Genomic DNA, 24,944 nt, shown 5'->3' on the forward strand with positions numbered 1-24,944 from the left:
TTCTAATTTTCACTTAAAAGTCCAAATTTTATCATTGACAACAAATACCATCAGCTGTTTTCCTTGAAGTGACAGACCCATTTCTTTCATTTTTGTGAAAATGTCTGTCAAATACCCATGTTGGAATAACTGAGGTTTGTCTAAAAATGGTATTCCATGAAAAAAGTGGCTTGTTCAGCTTGCAGTTCAAATAATCACACAAGTGTTTTTTTCCTGGGAACAGCTACCACGGTACTTCAACATGAAACAAAAATGCTTTATGCATACTTTTCATTTCATCGTACTGGTTATTAAAAAGACATGAACTGGTACAGCCACTTTGGAAGACGTTTTCACAATTTCTTACAAAACTAAACATACTTTTCCTGTATGGTCCAGTAATCTCACTCCATGCTATTTGCCCAAAGGAGTAGAAAACTTATGTCCACGCAAAACCTACACATGGATGTTTATAGCAGTTTTATTCATAATTACCAAAACCTGAAAGCAACCAAGAAGTCCTTGAGTAGGTGAATAGATAAATAAACTGTGGAACATCCAGGCAACGGAATAGTGTTCAAAGTTACAAAGAAATGAGCTTTCAAGCTATGAAAAGACATGGAGGAATCTTAAATGCATATTACTAAGTAAAAGAAGCCGATCTGAAAAGGCTACATACTATAGGATTCCAATTATATGACACTGGGGAAAAGGCAAAACTACAGAGTCGGTAAAAAGATCAGTGGTTGGCAAGGATTAGGGGAAAGGAAGGGATGAATAGATGGAACACAGAGGAGTTCTAGGGCAGTGAAACTACTCTGTATGATAGTATAGATGGATACAGGCCATTATACATTTTTCCAAACCCTTAGAACATACAACACTAAGAGCGAACTCTAATGTAAACAGTGGACTTTGGGTGATAATGAGCTGTCAATGTAGGCTCATCAGTTGTAACAAACGCACTACTTTGGTGGGGACTTTGAGAGCTAGGAAGGCTGTGCACGAGTAGGGGCAGGATGTGTATGGGAAATCTCTGTACCTTCTGCTTAATTTTGCTATGAACTTAAACTGCTCTAAAAAATTGTCTCTGAAAGAAAAGAATACTCCAATTAAAATCGGAGCAAAATAAAGACATGCACTCAAGAGTTGTGATTTAATCAAATGAAATTTTTATATAAATTTATTTATTTTTGGCTGCATTGGGTCTTCGTCGCTGTGCACAAGCTTTCTCTAGTTGCAGCGAGTGGGGGGACTACTCTTCGTTGCGGTGCATGGGCTTCTCATTGCGATGGCTTCTCTTGTTGCGGAGCACAGGCTCTAGGCATGTGGGCTTCAGTAGTTGTGGCACATGGGCTCAGTAGCTGTGGCTCACAAGTTCTAGAGCGCAGGCTCAGTAGTTGTGGCGCACGGGCTTAGTTGCTCTGCGGCATGTGGGATCTTCCCGGACCAGGGCTCAAACCTGTGTCCCCTGCATTGGCAGGTGGATTCTTAACCACTGCGCCACCAAGGATTGCTTCATCAAGGTCACGATAAAGCAAAACTGGCTTTCGTTGGGTTTTTTAACCATTAGTGTGCAACGACAATATAACAATTCCTAGCACAGGTTGGTGTTGCTGCCTGGATGCATGCTAAGATGTTACCATTAAGATCCATGCTAAAATGTTACAATTGTTACCATTGCTTTTGTACCATCAGTGCATAGATTAGCACAGTGAAGAAAACAAATAATAACCTAGTAAATTAGGGTATCCTAATATCCTAAAAATTAGTATGAAAATAGTTTTGACCACAACGACCCCCTGAAAGAATCTCAGGGATACCACACCTTAGGGTTCTGCAAGACTACACTTTGCAAACTGTTGTCAGATGGTGATAAGCCCTATGGAAAAAAATCATCAGGAAAAGAATGTATGAAGGGTAGGGAAGGAGTAACATTCTTTATTGGGTAAAGGTCTGGGTGTGAAGGTGATATCTGAGCAAAGGCACAAGGGAGATAAGGGAGAGAGCCATGAGGATATCTGGAGGAAGAGCAATCCAGGCAGAGGGAACAGCAAATGCAAAGGCTATGAGCAGGACGTGCCTGGGGAGTTTGACACACAGAAAGGATGGTAGCATGTGCATCTCTCCCCAACATATTCCAACAGGCTATTCAAAATCTACCTGTCCCCAGCTAGGAAGCCTTTGGGAAGCAAATCAGGGAGCTTAGTCTGGGCCCAGGCAGAGCCTTTCCTTTTTGGATCCACATGACCTGAGCTATTCTGCATGTACAAAGAACCCACTCTATGCCAGGCACTGCCCGTGTACTCTCCCTACGTAGTATTAAGGGTACTGCACCTGGAATCAGGCTACCATCCATTCCCCCAATAATTAGCTCCGTAGGCTTACAACAGGTTGCTTTACTTCTCCAAGCTTCAGTTTTCCTATCTGTAAAATGGGAATGCTCACAGCCTTTGCATCTGTAGAGTTGTAGTGAGGGTTACATGAACCAGAAGATGAATAAGATCTGGAGATCTAAGGCACAGCATAGTGATTATCATCAACAATTCTGTATTATAAACTTCAGAGTTGCTAAGAGAGTAGATCCTAAATGTTCTCACTACAAAAAAAGAAATGATAATTAGGTGATGTGAGACAGGGGTGAGCCCATGCTATGGTGACACTCATATCGCAATATATAAATGTATCAAATCAACATGTTGTACACCTTAATCTTACGAAATGTTGTATGTCAATTATATCTCAGTTTTTAAAATGAAGCGTACATGAAGGGATCAATAAAAATTAGCTGCTATTAGAGACTGAAGGAAACATGGAGGCAGGAGGGATGAGACTGGACAGTAGGACACAAAGAGGAGCAGAGGGAAAAGGAAGGGACACAGAGTGATGGCAGGAGAAGCTAGAAGTGGGCTGATGGGGTTGATGTGCAACAATGAAAAGCAGGTGGTTAGGAGAGAGTAAAGGATGTGTGAGAATGAGTTTGGATGATGAGGGGTGGGAGCATCAGGAAGGGGCGGCACGCAGGACTCAAGGTGGGCGTGGAGGAGTGGGTCCTCGGAGGTCGAGCCAAGGAAAGATGAGTTTAGAAAAGAGGATCTGCGTCCAGAAAGATAAAATAGAAAGAAAAGGACACAATGAAAAAAGAAGGTCCTGGGCTTCCCTGGTGACGCAGTGGTTGAGAGTCCGCCTGCCGATGCAGGGGACACGGGTTCGTGCCCCGGTCCGCGAAGATCCCACATGCCGCGGAGCGGCTGGGCCCGTGAGCCATGGCTGCTGAGCCTGCGCGTCCGGAGCCTGTGCTCCGCAACGGGAGAGGCCACAACAGTGAGAGGCCCGCGTACCGGAAAAAAAAAAAAAAGAAGGCCCTCTCCTTGGGTACTCAAAATGCCATCATGCCCCGTGGTCCTCTGCTAGTATGCAAGAAAAACATCATTTTAATAAAGAGCATGGTATCAGCATCATAGCACAGACAGGAGAGCATTTGTTATTAAAATAAAAAAGATTGGAATCCAAAAACAAAATTAGCTGCTATAATTCTTCAGGGCTCGGATGAGGTTGAGGCAAGTGAAGCACTCACCATGGATACAAAATGTATGAGGCAGCACTGATGCATGTTATAACGTAGATAAACCTCGAAACCATTATGCACAATGATAAAATCCAGACACAAAAGTTCACATATTGTATGGTTCTATTTATATGAATTGTCCAGAACAGGCAAATCCAGTGGTTTCCCGGGGCTGGGGGTGGGTCTCCTTTAGAGATGATGAAAATGTTCAGTACTAGATAGAGATGATGGTTGAACAATATTGTGACTGTACCAAGTGCCACTGAATTGTACTTATTTTTTCGTTTTAATATTTTTATTGAAGTATAGTTGATTTACAATGTTAATTTCTGCTGTACAGCAAAGTAATTCAGTTGTATCTATAATATACATATTATAGATATAATATTTATATATATATTTTTTATATTCTTTTCCATTATGGTTTATCATGGCATATTGAATATACTGGGTTGGCCCAAAAGTTCTTTCGGGTTTTTGTAACATCTTACTGTGATATACAGTAGGACCTTGTTGTTTATCCATTCTATATATAAAAACTTACATCTCCCACTCCATCCCTCCCCCAACGCCTTCCCCCTTGGCAACCACCAGTCTGTTCTCTACGTCCGTGATTCTGTTTCTGTTCCATAGATAGGTTCATTTGTGTCATATTTCAGATTCCACATATAAGTGATTTCATATGGCATTTATCTTTCTTTCTAACTTATTTCATTTAATATGATAATTTCTAGTTACATCCTGGTGCTACAAATGGCATTATTTCATTCTTTTTTATGGCTGAGTAGTTGAATTGTCCTATTTGAAATGGTTAATTTCATGTTGTTTGAATTTCACCTCAATTTAAGGAAAAGTAAAGGAGTGCCCCCAAAACTCGATATTTAATATACATAATATTTCAATGCAATATTTTTAAAAATCAAAATTAATACAAAAAATCCACAATGAACAAAATATCAACATTTCAAATAAAGACAGGATCAGAATTCCTGGTTTCTCCTTGTGCTTCAGACTTCCATATGGCTCAGCTCAATAATCTTACTGATTTCTGTCTTTAACATTTTGATATTTTGCTTACCACGGATTTTTGCATTAATTTTGTGTGACTTTTTAATTATTCACATTGGAATATTATTTATCTTTTTTCTAGGAGACTATCTTTATTATCTCTGAATGTGGAAAAGATAACAGAACTATATCCCCAAAGAATAATTTATAAAGAAAAAAATCTGACTTATTTCATTATTTCAAAATTACAGTTACACACAGACTCACTGTGTATCTCACTGCCCTATTCTTTTCTTTTCTTTTTTTTTAACCATTTTACTGAGGTAAAATGACCTGTAAAAATCTGAACGTATTTAATGTATACAACCTGATGAGTTTGGGAACAAGTATACACCCATGAAACCATCACCACCCTCAAAGCCATAAACATATCCATCACTTCTCAAAGTTAATATTCCAATAATAATATTCTAATATTATTTATCTTAATTACAGAGTTTCTTTCGGCTCTCCTAAACATTTTGCAGCCCAGGTGAGCTCTTCATTCTCCTCACCCTCAGCCTGGCCCTGTGTCTCTCTCTCATTCTTTCAATAAGGGAAAGGCTACTGGCTCCCTTTTATAGGTGTAAAGGGGGCTCAAAGAAGTTAAGTTACAGCCCACATTGTTAATGAATGGTGTGGCCAGAGTGTGAGCCCACCCCAGGTCCACTCTGACCAGAGGCTCCAGCTCTGGCCCTAGCATTAGGAGGGCAGGCCAGCCCTCATAGAGCATCCCCAGATTGTCCCAGATGATTGCTCCAGCTGTGGGGTGGGGCCTGAGCCACGGCTGAGCCAACAGGAGACTGAGATGGAGGAATCGAGGCTAATTCCTCTGTGGGAAGCACTCCCTATTAATTAATTAGGGCAGAGCTAGCCTGCGGCATCCCCGCAGCCTCCAGAGTCATTAAGGGAGAAAGGGGTCTCATTATCCGCTGGCAGCTTCCCCCTCATCCCCTGGGCTCCAGAGGGAGCAAGGGAGGGGGAAGAGGAAGGCTAGGCCCCCGTACTCCGACCCCACCCTCATTACCAGAGTGGCCTGATAAGCAAAGTGTGTGAAACTACAAGCAGAATTTCAGGGGGGAGGGGAGAAGGAAGTCAGAGATGAAGGTGTAAGTTACCTACCTCCAAAATTCAGCCTGCAGTTATGTTTATATGAGATATTCAGAATAGGTAAATCTATAGAGACAAAAAGCAGATTCGTTGCTACCAGGAGCTAGAGGGAGGAGGGTATGGGGAGTGACTGCTTTATTGGTACAACATTTCCTTTTGGGGTGATTAAACATTTCTGGAGCTAGGTAGTGGTGATAGCTACACAACATCTTGAATGTACTTAACATCACTAACTTATGACTTTAGGGACTTCCCTGGCGGTCCAGTGGTTAAGACTCCATACTTCCAAGGCAGGGGGTGTGGGTTCGATCCCTGGTTGGGGAATTACGATCCTGCATGCTGCGTGGCAAAGCCAAAAAATAAAAAAAATAAAAAGAATAAAACTAGCTTATGACTTTAAAATAGTTACAATGGCTATGGTGGTAATCATTTTGCAACATATAAATATATCAAATCAACACATTGTAGGGTTTCCCTGGTGGCGCAGTGGTTGAGAGTCCGCCTGCCGATGCAGGCGACACAGGTTCGTGCCCCGGTCCGGGAAGATCCCACATGCCGCGGAGCGGCTGGGCCCGTGAGCCATAGCCGCTGAGCCTGCGCGTCCGGAGCCTGTGCTCAGCAACGGGAGAGGCCACAACAGTGAGAGGCCCGTGTACCGCAAAAAAAAAACCACATCGTAGACCTCAAACTTGCACAATCTTATGTGTCAATTATATCTCAATAAAGCTGGAAAAAATGGCTACAGTAGTAAACCTCAACTGTGTTTTACAATTTAAAAATCTCTCCTTCTAGTTCATGATTATTTATTCAACCTTAATGAACACCTGTTTTGTGCCCAGCATTGTACTGGGTGGGGAAGCCCAGCACTGCACTCAGAGCTCTATCTCAATGAGAAATGGCCCTGGAGAACTTCCATAACGCCGCCTAAGACACTCTCCGTCCTCCCTTCTTTCTGTGTCCTAGGACATTGACCCTCACGGATCATACCAACAGGCTCCCTTCGCTCTCTGACTTCTGGTTGGATTCTGGCAAGGGAGACCCTTTCAGGAGGGCAGAGGGATGGAGGAGAGTGAGGCCAGGGTATTTTTTCCCTCAGGTTCCTCCCTACACACTCACTGCAGATGTCTGTGCCCCTAGACTGTAGACCGGAGTCCCCAACCCCCGGGCCACTTACTGGGTCCGCGGCCTGTTAGCAACCGGGCCGCCCAGCAGGAGGTGAGTGGCGGGCTAGGGAGCAAAGCTTCACCTGCCGCTGCCCATCACTCACATTATCGCCTGTACCACCACCCGCCACCCCCCCGCCCCGTCCATGGAAAAATTGGTCTTCCACGAAACCGGTCCCTGGCACCAAAAAGGTTGGGGACCCCTACTGTAGACCACAAGTCCTGGCAGGTGGCTCTCTCCAAATTCTAGAAGTAACTGCTCCCTCCTCTCTCTCTGCTTTTGCTTCCCACCTTTCCAGAATGTTCTTCCAGGGATAGACAACTGTTAACCAGGTGCCCCTAGCTCTGTTACTGTACCATCCCATGTGGTTTCCTTGCTGTCGGACCACACCTTCACCAAACTCTCCTCAACTTATCCAGTTTGAGGGTGTATCTGCTTCCTGCTGAGACTTCCTGTCTAGAGAGGTATTTAGAAGAGGCAATAAAAAAATAACCAGGCAATGAGTAGACTGTAGTAGTAGAAGTGTCTTCCGTGGCACATCCAGGAGCTGGGGAGCCCTAACGCATTGCTGACAGGGAAGAGAGAGAAATAAACAGAGGGCAAATTTTTTAAAGACTTTTTTATGATCGAGGTAATGCATATTCATTGTAGAAAATTTGGGAAATGCAAAAAGTGTAGAAGGAAACAAAAAAGTCACTGAAATCCTATTCATAATCATCATTAAAATGTCGATGGGAGAAAAAAGCAACAGAAAAAAAAATGTTGGTGGGTTACTTTCCAAGTGGGGATATGTTTGCCAGTTCAAAATTAGAACCATGCCTATATGTTACAATGTGGATGAGCCTTGAGGACATTATGCTAGGTGAAATAAGCCAGAGACAAAAGGACGAATACTTTATGATTCCACTTATATGAAGTCCCTAGAGCAGTCAGATTCATAAAGACAGAGAATAGCATGGTGGGTGCCAGGGGCTCCGGGGAGGGGGAATAGGGAGTTAGTGCTTAATGGGGACAGAGTTCCAGTTTGGGAAGATGAACAAGTTCTGCAGATGGAGGTTATGATAGTTGCATGACAATGTGAATGTACTTATGCCGCTGAACTGTTCACTAAAAATGGTGAAGACGGTAACTGTTATGCTGTGTATGTTTTACCACAATAATAAAAAAAAGAATCATGTCATTTTGGCAGTTTGTTGTTCTGCCTGTCATTATTATGATTCGTCACTGCAACTTAAGCAATTACCTCTATCTGACATGACCTTGGTGGTTTATTTTAGCTTTTCATTTTCTGCCTCCCCCACTGGATGGGAAGGTCCGTGAGAGAAGGGGCTTTGTCTTGTCACTCTCTTCTCCTGGTTCTTAGCCCAGTGCCTGACACAGAGCAGGTGCTCAGTAAATATTTGTCAAATAACTCAATCAATCAATCAATCCATTAGGAAAGACAGATTTTTCAGGTGGACCCTCACATCCTCTCTCCATCTACCTCCAACCTGCTCTGAACCCAAGGAGGCAGATCTTTGTGGACCATATCAGTGAGCTCCATGCCTCAGGGGATCTGGTGAGTTTGGTTTAAAGGAGGCCCCAGCAGGAGATGAGAGGAAGGTTTAAGGTGAAGGTGGGAAACCTAGAAATTAGAAGATGAGCTCAGACAGCCAGGAGAAGAAATGACTGATTCTCTCTGGTTCTGCATTTTGAGCATTGAAGAGGTGCTTCCAGTGTGCACAGGTGATAGGAAGTGTTATGTAGAGACAGGCCAGAAGTAGTCAGGGGACCCCAGACTTAAAGAGACAGACACCATTGTACTAGTTTCTTAGGGCTACCATCACAAATTACCACAAACTGGGTGGCTTAAAGGAATAGGAATTTATTCTCTCACAGTCCTGGAGCCCAGAATTCTGAAACCAAACTGGTTTGACCCTGGGTTGGCAGGGTCAGGATCCTGGGCCCTGGGTTGGCAGGATCCTTCTTTGCCTCTTCCAGCTTCTAGTGGTTGCCAGCAATCCTTGGCATTCCTCGACTTGTAGGCATCACTCAAGTCCATGCCTCTTTGCTCACATGGCCATCTTCCATGTCCGTGTTTCTGTCTCTTCACATAGTCTTCTTACAAGGACACTAGTCATTAGATTAAAAGCTCACCCTACTCCAGTATAAACTCATGTTAACTAATTACATCTTCAAAGACCCTATTTCCAAATAAGGTCATATTCATAGGTACAAGGAGTCTGAACTTCAACATATCTTTTGGGGAAGACACACTTCAATCCATGAAAGTGGGCAAGGCCCTTCATCTGTCCTGCCTCCCACCTAATTTGGGCTCCCTCATAAGAAGGAGGCTTGGAGGTTGAGCAACCAGAACAGGAATGTCCATGGCAGAAGCAGCAGAAAGTCTTTGGTTGGTCCACACATGAATTAAGTCCAAGCATGGTAGGGCCATCATCATTCAGTCATTCAACAAGTAAGTATTAAGGACCTGCTTTGTGCCAGAAACTGGGCTAGGCACCAGGGATTCAGTGATGACTAGGACAGGTGAGGTCCCTGTCAAGGAGCTGATATTTAGAGATGGAATTGAGAGAATCACAAACTGATGTAGGAGAGATGCAGTACAACATGGCAGTGTGATACTTCAGATGGTCAAGGAAAGGCCCTTTAGGAGGTAATACCTGGACAGAGACCTAAAAGATGAGAGGGAGTAAACCATATAAAAATGCAGGTGAAAAACATTCCAGAGAGGGAAGAATTATTCCAGAGAGGGGGAAAGCAAGTACAAAGACCATGAGATTAAATAAGTTTGAGGAGTCTGAGCACCAGCATGGATTCATGATCCAAGGACAAAGTGATGGGATAGGGGGAAGAAAAGGTAGACCACATGGTAAAGAACTAGAATTCTGTAGATCATGGTAAGGAATTTGGATGCTATTCTAAACTTGAGGCTCATCTCACTAAACCTACCCATTGGTCTTAAAGCCACAGTCATCCTAACCAAATAAGTGATACCCAAATCCACTAATGTGGATGAGATTTTCCAGGGAGAAGGCGATGGATGAGAAGTGAATGGAGAATGGAAATCTAATGTATTACCTAGCTATTGCTGCATAACAAATTATCCCAAAACTTAGCAGCATAAAACTTAAAACAACACATTTATTACATGGGTGTCTGTGGGTCAGGAATCTGGGCAGAGCTTAGCTGGGTCTTCTGGCTCAGGGTCTCTCAGCAGGCTGCAGACAAGATGTCAGCCAGGGCATCTATCTAGTCTCAAGGCTAGACGGGGGTAGGCTATGCTTCCAAGCTTACTCATGGGGTCATTGGCAAAATTCAGTTCTTCACGAATATTGGACTGAGAGTCTTAAGTCCTCAGTGGCTGATAACCAGAAGTTCCCTCAGTTCCTTGCTATGTGGCCTCTCCTTTTCTGAAAGAGTGAGCAAGACAGAAGCCATGATTCTTTATAACCTAATCTCAGAAAGGGCATCCTATCACTTTCACGATATTCTATTGGTTAGAAGTGAGTCACTAGGTTCAGCCCACACTCAAAAAGAGGGAATTACACAGGGAAGATCAGTGGTGGGGACCACTAGGATCCATCTTCAAGACTGCTTAACTCACCTAAAGAACACTCAGTATTTGAGGGTGGATGGCAGACAACCAGCCAGTGGAGGACCAAGACTAAAGGCAAAAGGGAAGAGTGTGAAAGAGTATAGGGGAGGATATTCAAGTTACAGGTGGTTGATAATTTCAAATACTGCCTAGAGGTCAAGTTGAATGGGATGGAAAAGAAACTAGGAATTGGTCAGTTGCAGGAGGACATTAATAACCTTTGCCTAGTCCATTTCAGAGGACTGATGGGGGCTAGAGACATACGGACCAGTCTTTATCCCTCACTGACCAGCACAGTCAACCACCTCTGCAGGCGGTGACCAGGAAAAACCAGGAAGAACCTCCTCTCCCAGCCTGGGGCTTCCCACAGTCTCCTGACACCTCCCCCAGGAAAGCGACCTCATTTCTCAAAGACAAAACTGATTCTAGGTCATATCCCCCTGGAACAAGAGACCAATTGATGTGATTATCTCCAAGAGAAAGGGGGCACCTGCTAAAAGTAGAACCTGGTGCCCCAGAAGGGAAGACATCGGGGAACCTAAAAAAGGGTTTCTGATAATTACCTGCCAAGATTTCAGAGTGAAGGGCATCTCCATGTAACATTAAAAGAAAAAGGAAAGAAAAGCCAGAAGTTTTAGAAGGTCCTCCTTCATACATTCTGCATTTTCACTCTATTCAATGCAAGGGCAGAATTCTGCTCCCCACTTTGCAGGGCTCATTATATAGAACAGGTGGTCCCACCAAAGATGGCTACAAAAAGGTATTTCTGTAAAGCGTTCTTCGTTATAAAAATCAGAGAGCTAATTTTACAAATATTATTCCCCACTGGCCTGAGTTAGAAATATTTGAGCTTTAGTATATTGGGAGGAGGGAGATGTATATACCTGTAACTATATATATGGAGGGGGGTAGATAAGGAAATGGCTAGAGTGAAACCAAAACATGTTCAGAACAGTTATCTCTGGATGGTAAAATTACAGATGATTCTTGTTCTCCTCATCATATTTTCTGTGTTTTACACAATGTGCATACATTACTTTCATATCATGAAAATAGATTTATCTGTTAGCTTGAGAAGGTATTTGGGCTTGGAGAGTAGTGAAACATTTTCCCAGCCCTCAACTCATGTATGTAAGTGTTTCTGTAGCATTTTTTAAACTTCATTATTTCTGTTCAGCCACACACAGTTCAATCTCTTGGAGACTGAGAGCCAACCCCATCCCTGCTCTGGTTCCTTCCAGGCACCTGCTGTCTTATTGAGTTCATGTTGCTATAACAGTATAACAGACTGGTGGCTTATAAACAACAGACATTTATTTCTCACAGTTATGCAAGATGGGAATTTCAAGGTCAAGGTACTGGCAGATTTTGTGTCTGGTGAGAGCTTCCTGGTTAATAGACAGCTTCTTCTCACATGGTGGAAGGGGTGAGGAAGCTCTCTGGGGTCTCTTTTAAAAGGGCACTAATCCCATTCATGAGGGCACCACCTTCATGATCTAATCCTCTCCCCAAAGCCCCACCTCCAAATACCATCACATTGGGTATTAGGATTTAACATATGAGTTTTGGAGGGACACAGACTTTCAGTCTCTAGCACCTGTCAACCCAGGCTCTGACCAGCAGACTTTGAAAGCAGTGCAGAAGATAGTTCACCTATTCCTAAATATGGGCATGTGTGTCAGGATAGGAAAAAAAAGTGTCCAAAACGGGCCACCAAAGCCAGGAACTGGAGGTGAGTTTTAGAAGTTGATATAGTCAAACTTGTGTTGGAAGATGAAAATGAGGAGAAGTTGGTAGACTGAGCAATGGGCAGTAGTATGCACCAATTTCAATGCTCAAACGATGTAACACACACTAGGAGTATATTGGCAAGAAAGAGGAGAACCAATTAAAAGCCAGAATGGGACAGGCCACACCCTCACCCATCGCCCTAATGAATTTCACCAAAGACCCAATTTGGAGCCAAAATCCTCCATATGTAGGTCTGACTCAGGTGTCCCTCGGGTAGCTCAGCACAAACACTGCCCAATAGATGTGCTCCATACACCAGGCAGCAAACCAATCCAGTGAAATCCTCCAGTTAGGAAAATGGAAGCATTAAATGAACAGAGCAAAGGTGGATGGTTGAGTCCAGAATATTGTCCCAAATGAGCTATCTCCCTGGTTCTTTGTGAAACCCTCTCTGCATGGCCTGGCATTAAAATAGCTCATTCATCTATTTATTCAATTAATAAAAATGAAATGTAAGCACTTTCATAATGATTACTCTGTGTCCATTACCATGCTAAGCACGTCATTCATATTAACTCATTTAATCCATGCCACAATCCTATTATCCTAGTTGACAGATGAGGAAACGGAAGCACAGAGAAGTCAGGTGGCTTGCCCAAGGCCACACAGATGGCAAGTGTCAGAATCATAATTTGAACCCAAGTCATCTGACTCCAGAATCTTGACCATGGTACTATCCTGACTCTAGTGAAGATCTGTTGAGTCAGATACCATTGGGTCCAGGGGCTAATGTGTGTTCTAAACCCGCATTCCTGAGAATCCTTGAAACAAGCCTCCATCACCAAAGGTTACCTACCCCCATTTCTTCCTGGTGGGTGTCCAGCATGGCTGACCTGGGAGCCTTCAGTTTTCCATCTTATTCCTCCCCATTACTAAATGATCCTTTGATTTTGCAAAGCCAGGGTCATTCGTTCCTTTCTCTTCCTTGCGTTTCTCACTCAATAAGAAAACACTTATTCATTCCTTCACTCATGTATTCATTAAATAAATGTTTATTGAGTACTTACTATGAGCCACCATCTGTGCTGGGTGCTGGGTTTCAGTGATATATAAAATAGGCAAGGTCACTGCCTTCATAAATCTCACAGTCTGATGGGGAAGGTAGACAAAGGAGACAAGTAAAACATACATAAAATGTCCATCAATGAATCAATGAGTAAACAAAGTTGCAATATATAAATATAATGGAATACAGCCATGAAAAAGAATGAAGTACTGTTAAATGCTACAGCTTGGACAAACCTCAGAAACATCACACTAAGTGAAAGAGGCCCCAGACACAAAATGTCACACAGTGTATGATTAGTTTAAATGAAATATACGAAACCGGCAAATCCATAGAGATAGAAAGTAGATAGTGGTTGCCAGGGGCTGAGGGGAGAGGGGAATGGGAACAAGATTTTATTTGGGGATGATAAAAATGTTTTAGAACCTGGTAGAAGCGGTGGTTGCACAACATCGTGAATGTACTAAATGCCTCTGAATTGTGCACTTTAAAATGGTTAATTTTTTTTTTTTTTTTTTTGCGGTGCACGGGCCTCTCACTGTTGTGGCCTCTCCCGCTGCGCGCAGGCTCAGCGGCCATGGCTCACGGGCCCAGCCGCTCCGCGGCATGTGGGATCTTCCCGGACCGGGGCACGAACCCGTGTCCCCTGCATCGGCAGGGGGACTCTCAACCACTGCGCCACCAGGGAAGCCCAAAATGGTTATTTTTATTTATGAAACTTTCATCTCAAAAAAAGAAGCAAGTAAAATTATCACAGCATGTGATTGAGGCCATCCATTCCTTCATCCCATGTGTACTGAGGACCTGTTATGTGCCCTGAGCTGTGCTGGGCACCTGAGACGAAGGTTCCTGCTCTCGAGACTCTTGGATTCTTCCAGGGTAGGTGGGGGAGACAAAAAAATTTTTCAGTAAGCAAATAAATGGATAAGACATTTTCAGATAGTAGGGAGTGTTATGAAGACACCATGTAAAGAGACTGTAAGACTAAGGGAGCTGAGGAAGACCTGGCTTAGAGGTGAGACCTTCCTGAAGGACACCAAGAAGCCAGCCAGGCAAAAATCTTGAGAGAAAGAGATTCAGCCAAAAGGGTACCTGCAAGTACAAAGGCCCTGAGGTAGGAACTAGCATGACATGTTAGAGGAACACAAAAATGGCCAGAGAGACTGGAGCACATTGTGGAGTGGACCTGGAGGTGGAAGATAGAAGATGAGTTAGTTCGGGGAAGTGACACTTTTGAGTGAAGATCTCAGATTTTATTCTAAGTACTATGAGATTCACTGAAGGGTTTTTAAGCGAGAAAGTGATGTGCTCTAGTTTAAAACATAGTGCTGACTGTAGTGTGGAGAATGAATTTGGGGAGGCAAGGGAGGAGGGGGTAGACAGGGAGACCAGGTGAGTGAGAAATAATGGTGTGAATGAGAATGAGAATGCCGCTGGTAGCAATGGAGGAAAAAAAAGATCATATCGGAGATAAGTTTTGAAGGTAGGACAGGCAAAACTTGCTGATGGATTGGATGTGGACACAAAAAAATTAAGGAAGCTTCCTAAGATTTTAACACGAGCAACTGGGGTGGATGGTGGGCTAACTATCAAGTCAAAAAACACTAGCAGAGGAAAAAGATCAGGGAGATTAATCAAAAGTGTGGTTTTGGACCTGTCGAGTTTGAGATGCCTATGAATGGCCCAGATAAAGATGCCACTGCTAGAAGGAAACAAACGAGGTGATGTGATGGAGAATTATGGGGGAGAGATTGAGGGCAACTGTCTCTTTTTCTTCCCCAGACTCTGAAAGGCTTCCTATGTTGGAGGAATTATACATCATGTAACTCTTGGTGGGTGGAAAACAAAGTCCTCCTTCCGCCATAGAAACAGGAAGTTCAGACATGAGTCACTTTCCTAGCTTCCCTTGTAGCTCAGGCATGATCATGTGACACAGGCTCAGGCAATTAGATGCAGCTACCTTGGACCCTGAGAACTAAGGAGGCAAAAAAGCAGGTACTATAGAGAACTGACTCAGTGGCTGGTCGCAGTAACAGTGCCGCTCCCAGGGACAGCCAACCAGCAGCTGAGATTTCTGCAGTGGTTGCCATGGTGTCCTCAAGAGCCACCACGTGTCTTTGTATTTTTTGGCTGTGATTCTGATCGGGAAACCATCTTTTCCTTTGCTGTGGCTTGCACTAAAAATCCTGAGTGATGGGAGAGAGTAGAGCTTAGATATTGCACTAAGGAAAGACTCCTTTAAGATGGTAATATTTGAGGCTTCCCTGGTGGCGCAGTGGTTGAGAGTCCGCCTGCCGATGCCGGGGACACGGGTTCGTGCCCCGGTCTGGGAAAATCCCACGTGCCACGGAGCAGCTGCGCCCGTGAGCCGTGGCCGCTGAGCCTGCGCGTCCGGAGCCTGTGCTCCGCAAAAGATGGTAATATTTAAGCTGGGTTCTGAAGACTGGAAAAGAGCCAGCCATGGGAAGGAGGTGAAAAGGAGTATACTACACAGAAGGAACAGGAAATCTAACGCTTTGAAGTGGGAAAGACCTTAGCATGTCCTCAGAGATGGAAGAAGGCCCGTGTTCCTGGAGGGTAAGAAGCAACAGTGAGGGGCTGGCTAGATGAGGTCGGTTTTCTCAAAGAGCCAGGATTCCAAGCCACCTCTGCCTGGCTCCAAAGCAGAGTCCATCCAACCCTTCCCTGTAGCCTTTCCCCTCCCCCACTTTTGGAACTCTGCCTGCGCTGTTGCCACGGTCGTCATAGTGATGGGTGCTCTGCTTCACTCACTCTTCAGGCCAGGAAGGAGTTGCGTGTCGTTGGGGGTCCCTGCCTCTCCTGGAGAGGACCTCGGGCCAGGCGAGGACCCCAATCAGGGACCATGCCCGTGTTGATACCCCCGGTTGAGCACAGCCAGGACACGCGTGTTGGGCCTCCAGCATGGCGCGAGGCGACCAAGGCCTTGACACAGAAGGCGCACCAGCTGACCGACCGCTGTGGGCGAGAGGCGGTGACCATGTGGCAACCCAAGGACAGCGTGCGGGACCCACACATGGCGCGCCACCTCGGCCGGGCCGCCTACATCCTGCCCTGGCGCTTCCGCGTGGAGATGCTCAAAGGTGGCAGCACCATGGAGAAGCCACCGCCAGGTGAGGGCGTTACGTTGTGGAAGGGCAAGATGAAGCCGCCTGCCTGGAATGCGCGCCTGCCGCTGCCCATGCACCGCGACGCGCGGGCCCTGCAGACGGCCGAAGTGGTGCACGCGCACGCTCGTGGGGCGCGCCTCACTGCCGCCCGCCTCAGCCGCGCCCAGCACCAGATCAATGGGCAGCTGCGGTTGCTGCAGCGCCAGCGGGAGGCTACCGACCACAGGCTCAGCGAAGTGCGCAAGGCCCTGCTTATTAACCAGCAGAGCGTCAAGCTGCGGGGCTACCGGCCCAAGTCTGAGAAGGTGGGACCACCATTCCCCCCAGCTCAGTCGCAAAGACTGAGGCCTCCGCTCCCAGATGCTCTCAGCCTGGGCAAAACCCACCCTATAGAGAGAACTCTCCAACCCGTCCCAGCTCCATTGAGTGAGACCACAAGAAAATACCCCCAAGATGGGGTGCCTTTGTTCCCAGCGCCAGAGGCGGAGATCCACCCAAAGAGATGAGATTCTCAGGCCCCTTGCCCCAGAGGGGGAATCTATCCCAGTCTCCCAGCCAGGGAGAGGTGGGACCCTTGAGTCAGACTAGATGAAATCCTTCCCAAAGAGTAAAATCTACAACCCCCAGCCCAGACATGAAATCACTCACCCAGTCCCTAGGCGCAGAGGGTGAGACCCTCCCACAGGCATGAGACCCTCAGTGCCCCAATCCCACTGAAAACACACACAAAGCCCCCAGCTGAGCAGAGTGGGTGATGTCCTGGTCCCAACCCAGACGAAACTCCTCAAAATGCTTATTTTTAAAACCCTAACCAAAGTCCCCCACCAGCCTCAGCGAGTGAGAACCCCTCCCGGGGCCTCACCCAGGCGGAAAGGAGCAGATTTTGCGTAAAGATTGAGACCCTTGGACTCCCAGCCCCTGCACCTGAGACTTAAGCCCCTAGCCAGGGGGAAAGGGTGAGACCCCTAGTCCCAGCCCTGGTGAAATCCTCCCCCTAAAGTGAAACCCCAGACCCCCACCCCAAACGGGGAGAATATTCCAGCCTCCCTGGGGAGAGATGAGACCCCACCCACAGGGTGGGATTCCTAGTCCTAGCCCCCAGATCCAGATAGTAAGACCTCAAGAAGGCAAACCTATGATGAGACTCCTCCACTTCTAGCCAGGGAGAGAAGATAAGACCATCACCAAGGAAGGGGGACCCTCAGCCCCAGAAAGTGGTGATAACCTTTCCCCAGGTTAAGTCACTTCCATCCCAGCTCACTGGGCTCCTACCTATAAAAAGGGAGAAGCCCCCAGCCCCGCTCTCTAGAAGGTAAGACCTACCCCAAGTGAGAGCCCCCTAAAAGGTAAAGCCTTCTCAGAGAGTGAGATCCCCAAAAGGCGAGAGCGCCCCCAACTCCATTCCCCAAAGCCAGAGTTTATGAGGTTGGCAAACCCTCTACTACTCTGGAAGGAGAACTCTCCCTCCAGCCCTCTCCCAAAGGTGTGAAATATTCTCTCCTTGTTTTCCAGATCCCTGACAAAGCTGACAGTATGCTTACCTGGGAGAAAGAGGAACTAAAGAAGATGAAGAGGAAGATGGAGGAAGATATGGAAAAATCAGAGGCCCTGCTCAAGGTTGGGAATACCTGGGGCCACTTTAAGGGAGCCGGAGGGGGACCCTTGGCCACCTAATGGGCAAACTGCTCTAACCTTGGGGACTGTAGCAACAGCAAATCCCTCAACCCACACACCCGCCCCACCCTGACCTGACATTCACTGTATTTCCACTTTATGAAAGGGAAAGACTGGAGCTCTGAGAGATGGAGTTGGGCCTCAACATAGCAATGAACATCCCCCTCTGTGCCAAGCCCTGTGCAGTCATTAAGTCTTTAAAATCCTCCTGTGAAATAGAACTATGATCCCCTCTTTAGAGATGGGGAAACTGAGGCTCAGAAAGACATGGCCTCACCCAAGGCATGGAGCTAGCCCGTGGTAGGGCTGTGGTTTCAGCTCAGGTGTCTTTTTTTTTTCCAGCTTTAGCAAGATACAATTAACAAATTTAAATTGTGTATATATTTAAATGTACAAATTGAGGATTTGATATACGTGTACACTGTAAAATAATCACCATAATCACCTCGTGTGTGTGGTGAGGACACTTAGCAAATTTCGATTATAAAAGACACTATTGCTAACTATAGTTACATTAGATCCCCAGAACTTAATCATCTTGCATAACTGAAACTTTGTACAACTGGACCAACATCTCCCCATTTCTCTCTCCCCTCAGCCCCTGCCAACCACCATTCTACTTTCTCCCTCTCTGAATGTGACTATTTTAGATTCCACATATAAGCGAGACCTTTCTGCATCTGGCTTATTTCACGTAGCATAATATCCTCCAGGCTCATCCATGATGTCACAAATGGCAAGATTTCCTTCTTTTTTAAGACTGAATAATATTTCATTATATATTATATATTATTATATACTATACTATATTGATATCTACATAATTTATTAATTATTAATATATTATTATTGCTATATATTATTAGTATAGTAATAGTATTAATATAATATAGTAATATTGTTATTACTGGTAATTACTACTATTATTATATTACTGTATTATATATTATATAATATCACATTTTCTTTATCCATTCATCTGTCAACAGACATTTAGATTGTTTCTGTGTCTTGACTGTTGTAAATCATGCTGAAATGTACATGGGAGCTGTTTCTCTTCGAGGTCCTCATTTCCTTTGGATATGTACCCAGAAGTGGGAGAACTTCCTCATGATTTAACTCAGACGTCTTGAGCTCTTTACACTGTACTATGTGCTCGTCTCTGTCAGCTCCAGCCAGTGATGGTCTCTCACTGAATCCTACTCTTGCAACAAGGATTTCCTTATGAGATCACTAATGGAGATGGGAGAGTACTTATGTTTCATGGAGCCTGTGTGTACTTTTGACTCTTCCATTTGACAAATATTAATCCAGTACCCTGGTGTCCCAACCACCGTGCCTGGCACTGGGGACAAAGTTGTGAACAGTACAGAACTGGCCTTGCCCTCAAGGAGTTCATATTATAGGGGCATTCAAAGAAGGGAGCGGCCAGGGTTGGGAGAGCGGAGTTGGGGGAAAGGACTTAGGAGCTGGTGCACCTACTGTCCGTGGTGCTGAACCTTAACTGCACTCAACCTACGGCACCCCCAGGCCGCTGTCATGTTCCTTTAAAGCTGGTGATCCTGAAAAATCCTTCAAGGAAGTCTGAAACAGACAAGGGAGAAGACCCTGTGGCCCCCTTAGGGAAGGGCTTGCAAGAGAGAAAGGGAAATTGGGAGTTGGGAAAAGACAGACAGATACAAACCCAGGAGAAAAATGCTCACACAAAATAGACGTGTTTCAACTTAAAATCATGAACTCAGATCTCAAACTGACACTCAGAGCTTTCCCAGAGATCTCACCATGTGTCTCTAGAAGGCTTGCTGTCCCACTGTGCAAGTTATTTCATACCTTCTCTTCCTTCAGATCTCTCCAACTCCCTGCTCTTTCTTCATTCTCAATGAATGACCCCAATGCATGGAAACCACTGAAGAAAACTTCGCTCATTTTTCCTGTGCCAGTCCTATAATTCTATCTACCTGCCACACCTACCTTCTCCCCTTCTACTGCATCATCAATATTTTTTTCTTTATTGGATCATTCTCACCAGTGAACAAATGGGGGGTTATCCTTTAATGGATACAGATTTATCTGGGATGGTGAAAAGTTCTGAAAATGGACAGTGGGGATGGTTGCATATTGTGAATATACTTAACGCCACTGAACTGTACACTTAAAATGGTTTCCTTGGCAAATTTCTATGTCTATTTTACCACAATAAAAAAAACCTCTTTTGATCCCATGCACCCTTTCAGATAATCCCCATTTCTCTGATTCACTCACTATCCAATCTTGTCTGCACATGCTGACCCTCTCACTTCCTTTGGTCAGGAACCGGATCATTTTCCCCACTGTATCCCTGCCACCTGGCACACTGCCCAGCATACAGGAAGGGCTTAATGAATATTTGAATTCATTAATGAATGAAAGACTTTTAAAATCCATTTTTTTACCTAAATGGATGAATCTCAATGATATGGTATTCAGCAAAAGAAGCTGGACATTAAAAGTACACACTGTAGGGCTTCCCTGGTGGCGCGGTGGTTGGGAGTCTGCCTGCCGATGCAGGGGGCACGGGTTCGTGCCCCGGTCCGGGAGGATCCCACATGCCGTGGAGTGGCTGGGCCCGTGAGCCATGGCCGCTGAGCCTGCGTGTCCGGAGCCTGGGCTCTGCAAAGGGAGGGGCCCCAACAGTGAGAGGCCCGCGTACCGCAAAAAAAAAAAAAAAAGGACACACTGTATGATTCCATTTATATGAAGTTCTAAATTTCAAAAGCTTTTTCTTAAAGAGTCAGGTAGTAAATTGTTTAAGCTTTGTGTGCAATACAGTCTCTGTCACAATTACAGATGGTCCCCAACTTACAATGATTCAACTTATGATGGTGCAAAAGTGATACACATTCAGTAGAAACTGTAATTCAAATTTTGAATTTTTATCTTTTCCCCGGCTAGCAATATGCAGTACAATCCTCTCTCAAGATGCCGGGCAGCAGCAGTGAGCCACAGCTCCCAGTCAACCACTGGGTAAATAACTGACACCCTTATAGCCATTCTGTACCCAGACAACCGTTCTGTTTTTCACTTTCAGTACATTATTCGATAAATTACATGCAATATTCAATGGATACACTTATAGCCATTCTGTGCCCAAACAACCATTCTTTTTTCATTTTCAGTACAGTATTCAATAAATAACATGAAATAGTCAACGCTTTGTTATAAAATAGGCCTTGTGTTAGATGATTTTGCCCAACTGTAGACTAATGTAAGTGTTCTGAGTACGTTTAAGGTAGGTTAGGCTAACCTATGATGTTTGGTAAGTTAAGTGTATTAAATGCATTTCAACATACTATTTTCAACTTACAGTGGGTTTACTGGGATGTAACCCCGTCGTAACTCGAGAAAGATCTATACTTAATTTGGCCAGTGGAGCACAGAAACAGCCAGAAACAATATGTACATGAATGAGCACGGCCATGTTCCAATGAAGTTTTATTTACAAAACCGGATGGCCAGTCCAAAGTTTGTAGTTTCCTGAGCCCTTCACTAATCTGCTAGGCACCTTAGTGGGAAAGAGGTACAGGGCATCAAGGAAATTTCTGAGGTGATGGAAATATTCTACATTTTGATGAATGTGGTGTTTATATGGATATATATATGAAGTCTTCTGGTTTTTTTGTTTTTGTTTTTGTTTTTGTTTTTGTGGTACGCGGGCCTCTCACTGTTATGGCCTCTCCCGTTGCGGAGCACAGGGTCCAGACGCACAGGCTCAGCGGCCATGGCTCACGGCCCTAGCCACTCCGCGGCATGTGGGATCCTCCCGGACCGGGGCACGAACCCGTGTCCCCCGCATCGGCAGGCGGACTCTCAACCACTGCGCCACCAGGGAAGCCCCAAGTCTTCTGTTTTAATATGACTTTCAAATAATCACAAATATCTAAGGAATGCAATATATTTTATAATAGTGGCAGTAGGATTTGGGTAGGGATGGGGGTCCAGATGCAGTAGAGCCTGGAAAGAGGAACTCTGAAGACAGCTGAGGGTGCTTCATACTGAATAGAAAAGAAGAAGGGAGACCTGGAGACTAGGGATGGGGGTGGGATAAGCCCTGAATGCAATTGAGGAGAAGGGATGGCACAAGAAGACCAAAGTGTAGGTACAGCTAAATACCGCTCCACTTCACAGATGGGGAAATTGATGGGGGAGGGACTTTCTCAGGTTCCCAGAGCAGAGCCAGGCACAGGACCCAAGCAACTAATACTGGGAACAGGAAAGCTGCCACCAGCCCCTACTGTTCCTTACTCCCCACCCGGGGACCACTGAAGGCTTCTGGACAGAGGCTGAGAGTACTGCGCATCTGAGCTTCCACTTGAAAATGGGTTGCTCCTTTCCGGCTGCAACGAGAACTGGAGAAAGTCAATTTGGAGGCAAAACACTTTGCAGCCACTAGCTGAGAGATCGCGAGTCACTTCCCCCAATCTCCCAGCTTACAATTGACCTCTGCCTCTCTCTCCTTCCTCACTCCCAGACCCTGGCCTCCTGCCGCGACACTCTGGTCTTCTGCTGTAAGGAGAGGCTCCAAGCTGCGGAGCTAATGAACCAGCCGCTGGACAAGATTCTGGAGCAGGCCGGCCGCCACTCTTGGGTGACCCTCTCCCGAGTTCCCACCCCGCGCACTCAGGGCCTGAAAACCCCTCCTCCAGACCCTGTGGGCACCTATACCCCAGGTAAAACTCCACAGAAAGGAGTCCACTATAGTGGGTTTCCTCAGTACTCACCTCTCTCCCACTTCTCGGCTGCCGCCTTCCCCGGGTAACGGCCCCCCTCGACCAAGAGAGAGGGGTGCCAGTCTCCAGCAGAGCACACGTTCTTGATTAGCTCTTTCCCCTGTGCACTACTGCTTCCCACACTCCGACTCGTTCAGTCACTCCCTGATGCTACTCATACGAACCCCGCTATTGGCCCCTCCCCTGGACTTTCTCCCAGTCCATCAGTAAAGCCCCCTTGCCCAGGGCCCACCACCACCTGAGAATAGAGAGGGGGATGCAGAAAGCCAGGGTTGGGAAAAGGAGACCCTGACACCCCACACGCATCCCTCCTCCCCACTCCGTCAGAGTGCGCCACGGCGCTGTACGAAGCCAAGCGACTGTTAATGGAGTCCAAGGACACTTTGCTAGATATGGCAAAGAACGAGGAGGACATCCGAGAACAGCTACAGCAGATCAGCGACCACGTGTGCGCCTCGCTAGCGCAGAAAATGCGCGAGACCTTGGAGCTGAAGGTGGGCCCCGCTGGCGCTGCTCTGAGTTGGCGGCTGGAGGCTAGGATGCTATAGCACCGAGGAGGGAGAAGGGGGACGCAGGAGGAGAGGGGACAGGAGGCCGATGTGATTCTCCCTGTGCTCCCACCCACCCAGGATAGACTGAACATGACCTTAGGACTAATGAGGGCCACTATCCACCGGTGCACGAAATTCAACCAGGAGATGTGCGTCACCCGCGGCCTCGTCAAGGTACGGTTTGGGAAAAGGGTCTGCGGGGATGCGGCCAGGGGCGTCAGGTAGGCTCGGCCTCACGGCTCTACACACCACACTCCGCCAGGGTCCTCTGTCAAAAAGTCACCTGGAGACTCGAGAGAAACTGGACAGACCTCTGGTTCGCATGTATCAGAGACACGTGGGCACCCAACTCCCGGAGGCCACGCGCCTCGCCCAGGTAAGCCCCTGTCCATTCCGCGTCTGCCCTCCCTCTCCAGGCGCGGCCCTGCCCTGGTAAGACTCGTTTCTCAAGCACACTTAGCCCAGGTAAGACCCCCTCACTCAGGTCTGTGAGTCCTTCAACTCCTCGACCAGAAGGATGCTCTTCAATACCCACACCTGTCTCAAATAAGTTCCCTCAACCTCTGCTGCACCTCTATCCAAGGTCCGCTCCTCCCCGCAGCTGCAGGTGCATCCCCTCCTTCATACCCTCCCTGTCACAGGTTCTTTTCCAAGTACATTCTGGCCCAGGTGTGTAACTCCCAACCCCATTCGAGGCTCGCCCCTCCTGGCTGTGCTCCTTCCCAGGCGAGACCCTTTCACACACACACCTGACTCAGATGTGCCCCCCCATCTGAGGCCCCTCCCCTCTTCAGCTGTTGTCCTTTCACATGCACACCTGGCCCAGATGTGTCCTCGCATCCCAGATAGCGCCTCGCTGGGGCTCGCCTGTTTCTCAACACGGCCCCTCCCCGTCCCCAGGGCACTGACAAACTGCAGCGCCGCATCGCGCATGTGGAAGAGAACCTGAAAGAGCTGCTCTCCATGCGCAAGAACGTCGCCTGGAGCTTCAACTGCAAGAAGATCGGGCAGGACGTGGACTACAACGTGGTGCGCTTGCGCCTCCGCCAGCGGCACCCCCACGTGTTCTATGAGCAGGCACAGCGCCTGGTCAACGACTGGGACCCACGCACGCCACCACGCGCGGAGTCCAGCGTCGCCCGCAAGTGACAGGCGCACCGTAGCCCCAGTCGGCCCCAGCCCAGCGGCCCTCCCTCTCTCCTGACCCAACCTCTCTCCAAGCTCCCTCTAGCAGAATGATAATTTAAAATAACCTAATAATTACCACTTATTAGGCACCTACTGGTCACTTACCCTATAACACTTTATAGGTCGTGTATCCTGGAAGTTAATAGAATGGATTTGGCCAGCATATTTCCAGGGCTCAAATCCTGGCTCCCTGATTTCAGATTGTGTGGCCTTAGGCAAGTCACTGTTGCTCTCTGGCCTCAGTGTCTCCAACCTGTAAAATGTGGAATTACAGCGTTCACCTCGAAGCCTTGTCGTAAGGATAGAGGAGTTCATACATTTAAGACCTATAGAATAGTGGCTGCACATAAAATATCTTCAACTGCAGGTGAATTGTT

General features: G+C 46.4%; 1 protein-coding gene across 1 annotated transcript; it reads left to right on the forward strand.

Moving 5' to 3' along the window:
• The first annotated feature begins 16,123 nt into the window (after positions 1–16,123).
• TEKTL1 (tektin like 1) lies at positions 16,124–24,528 on the forward strand. Its single transcript, XM_067730164.1, has 7 exons — positions 16,124–16,693; positions 17,901–18,005; positions 22,570–22,768; positions 23,156–23,322; positions 23,458–23,553; positions 23,642–23,755; positions 24,280–24,528. The coding sequence occupies exons 1-7, from the start codon at positions 16,124–16,126 to the stop codon at positions 24,526–24,528; spliced, it is 1,500 nt and encodes a 499-aa protein (XP_067586265.1).
• Positions 24,529–24,944: the final 416 nt, after the last annotated feature.

Source organism: Pseudorca crassidens, chromosome 3 (assembly GCF_039906515.1).
Source record: "Pseudorca crassidens isolate mPseCra1 chromosome 3, mPseCra1.hap1, whole genome shotgun sequence".
Lineage (NCBI taxonomy): Eukaryota > Metazoa > Chordata > Mammalia > Artiodactyla > Delphinidae > Pseudorca > Pseudorca crassidens.

Coding starts and splice junctions, on each gene's coding strand:
- TEKTL1 (XM_067730164.1), top strand. CDS start 16,124: ATGCCCGTGTTGATACCCCCGGTTGAGCACAGCCAGGACACGCGTGTT. Junction 22,769..23,155: donor TGTGGGCACCTATACCCCAG/GTAAAACTCCAC, acceptor CCACTCCGTCAG/AGTGCGCCACGGCGCTGTAC. Junction 23,323..23,457: donor GCGAGACCTTGGAGCTGAAG/GTGGGCCCCGCT, acceptor CCACCCACCCAG/GATAGACTGAACATGACCTT.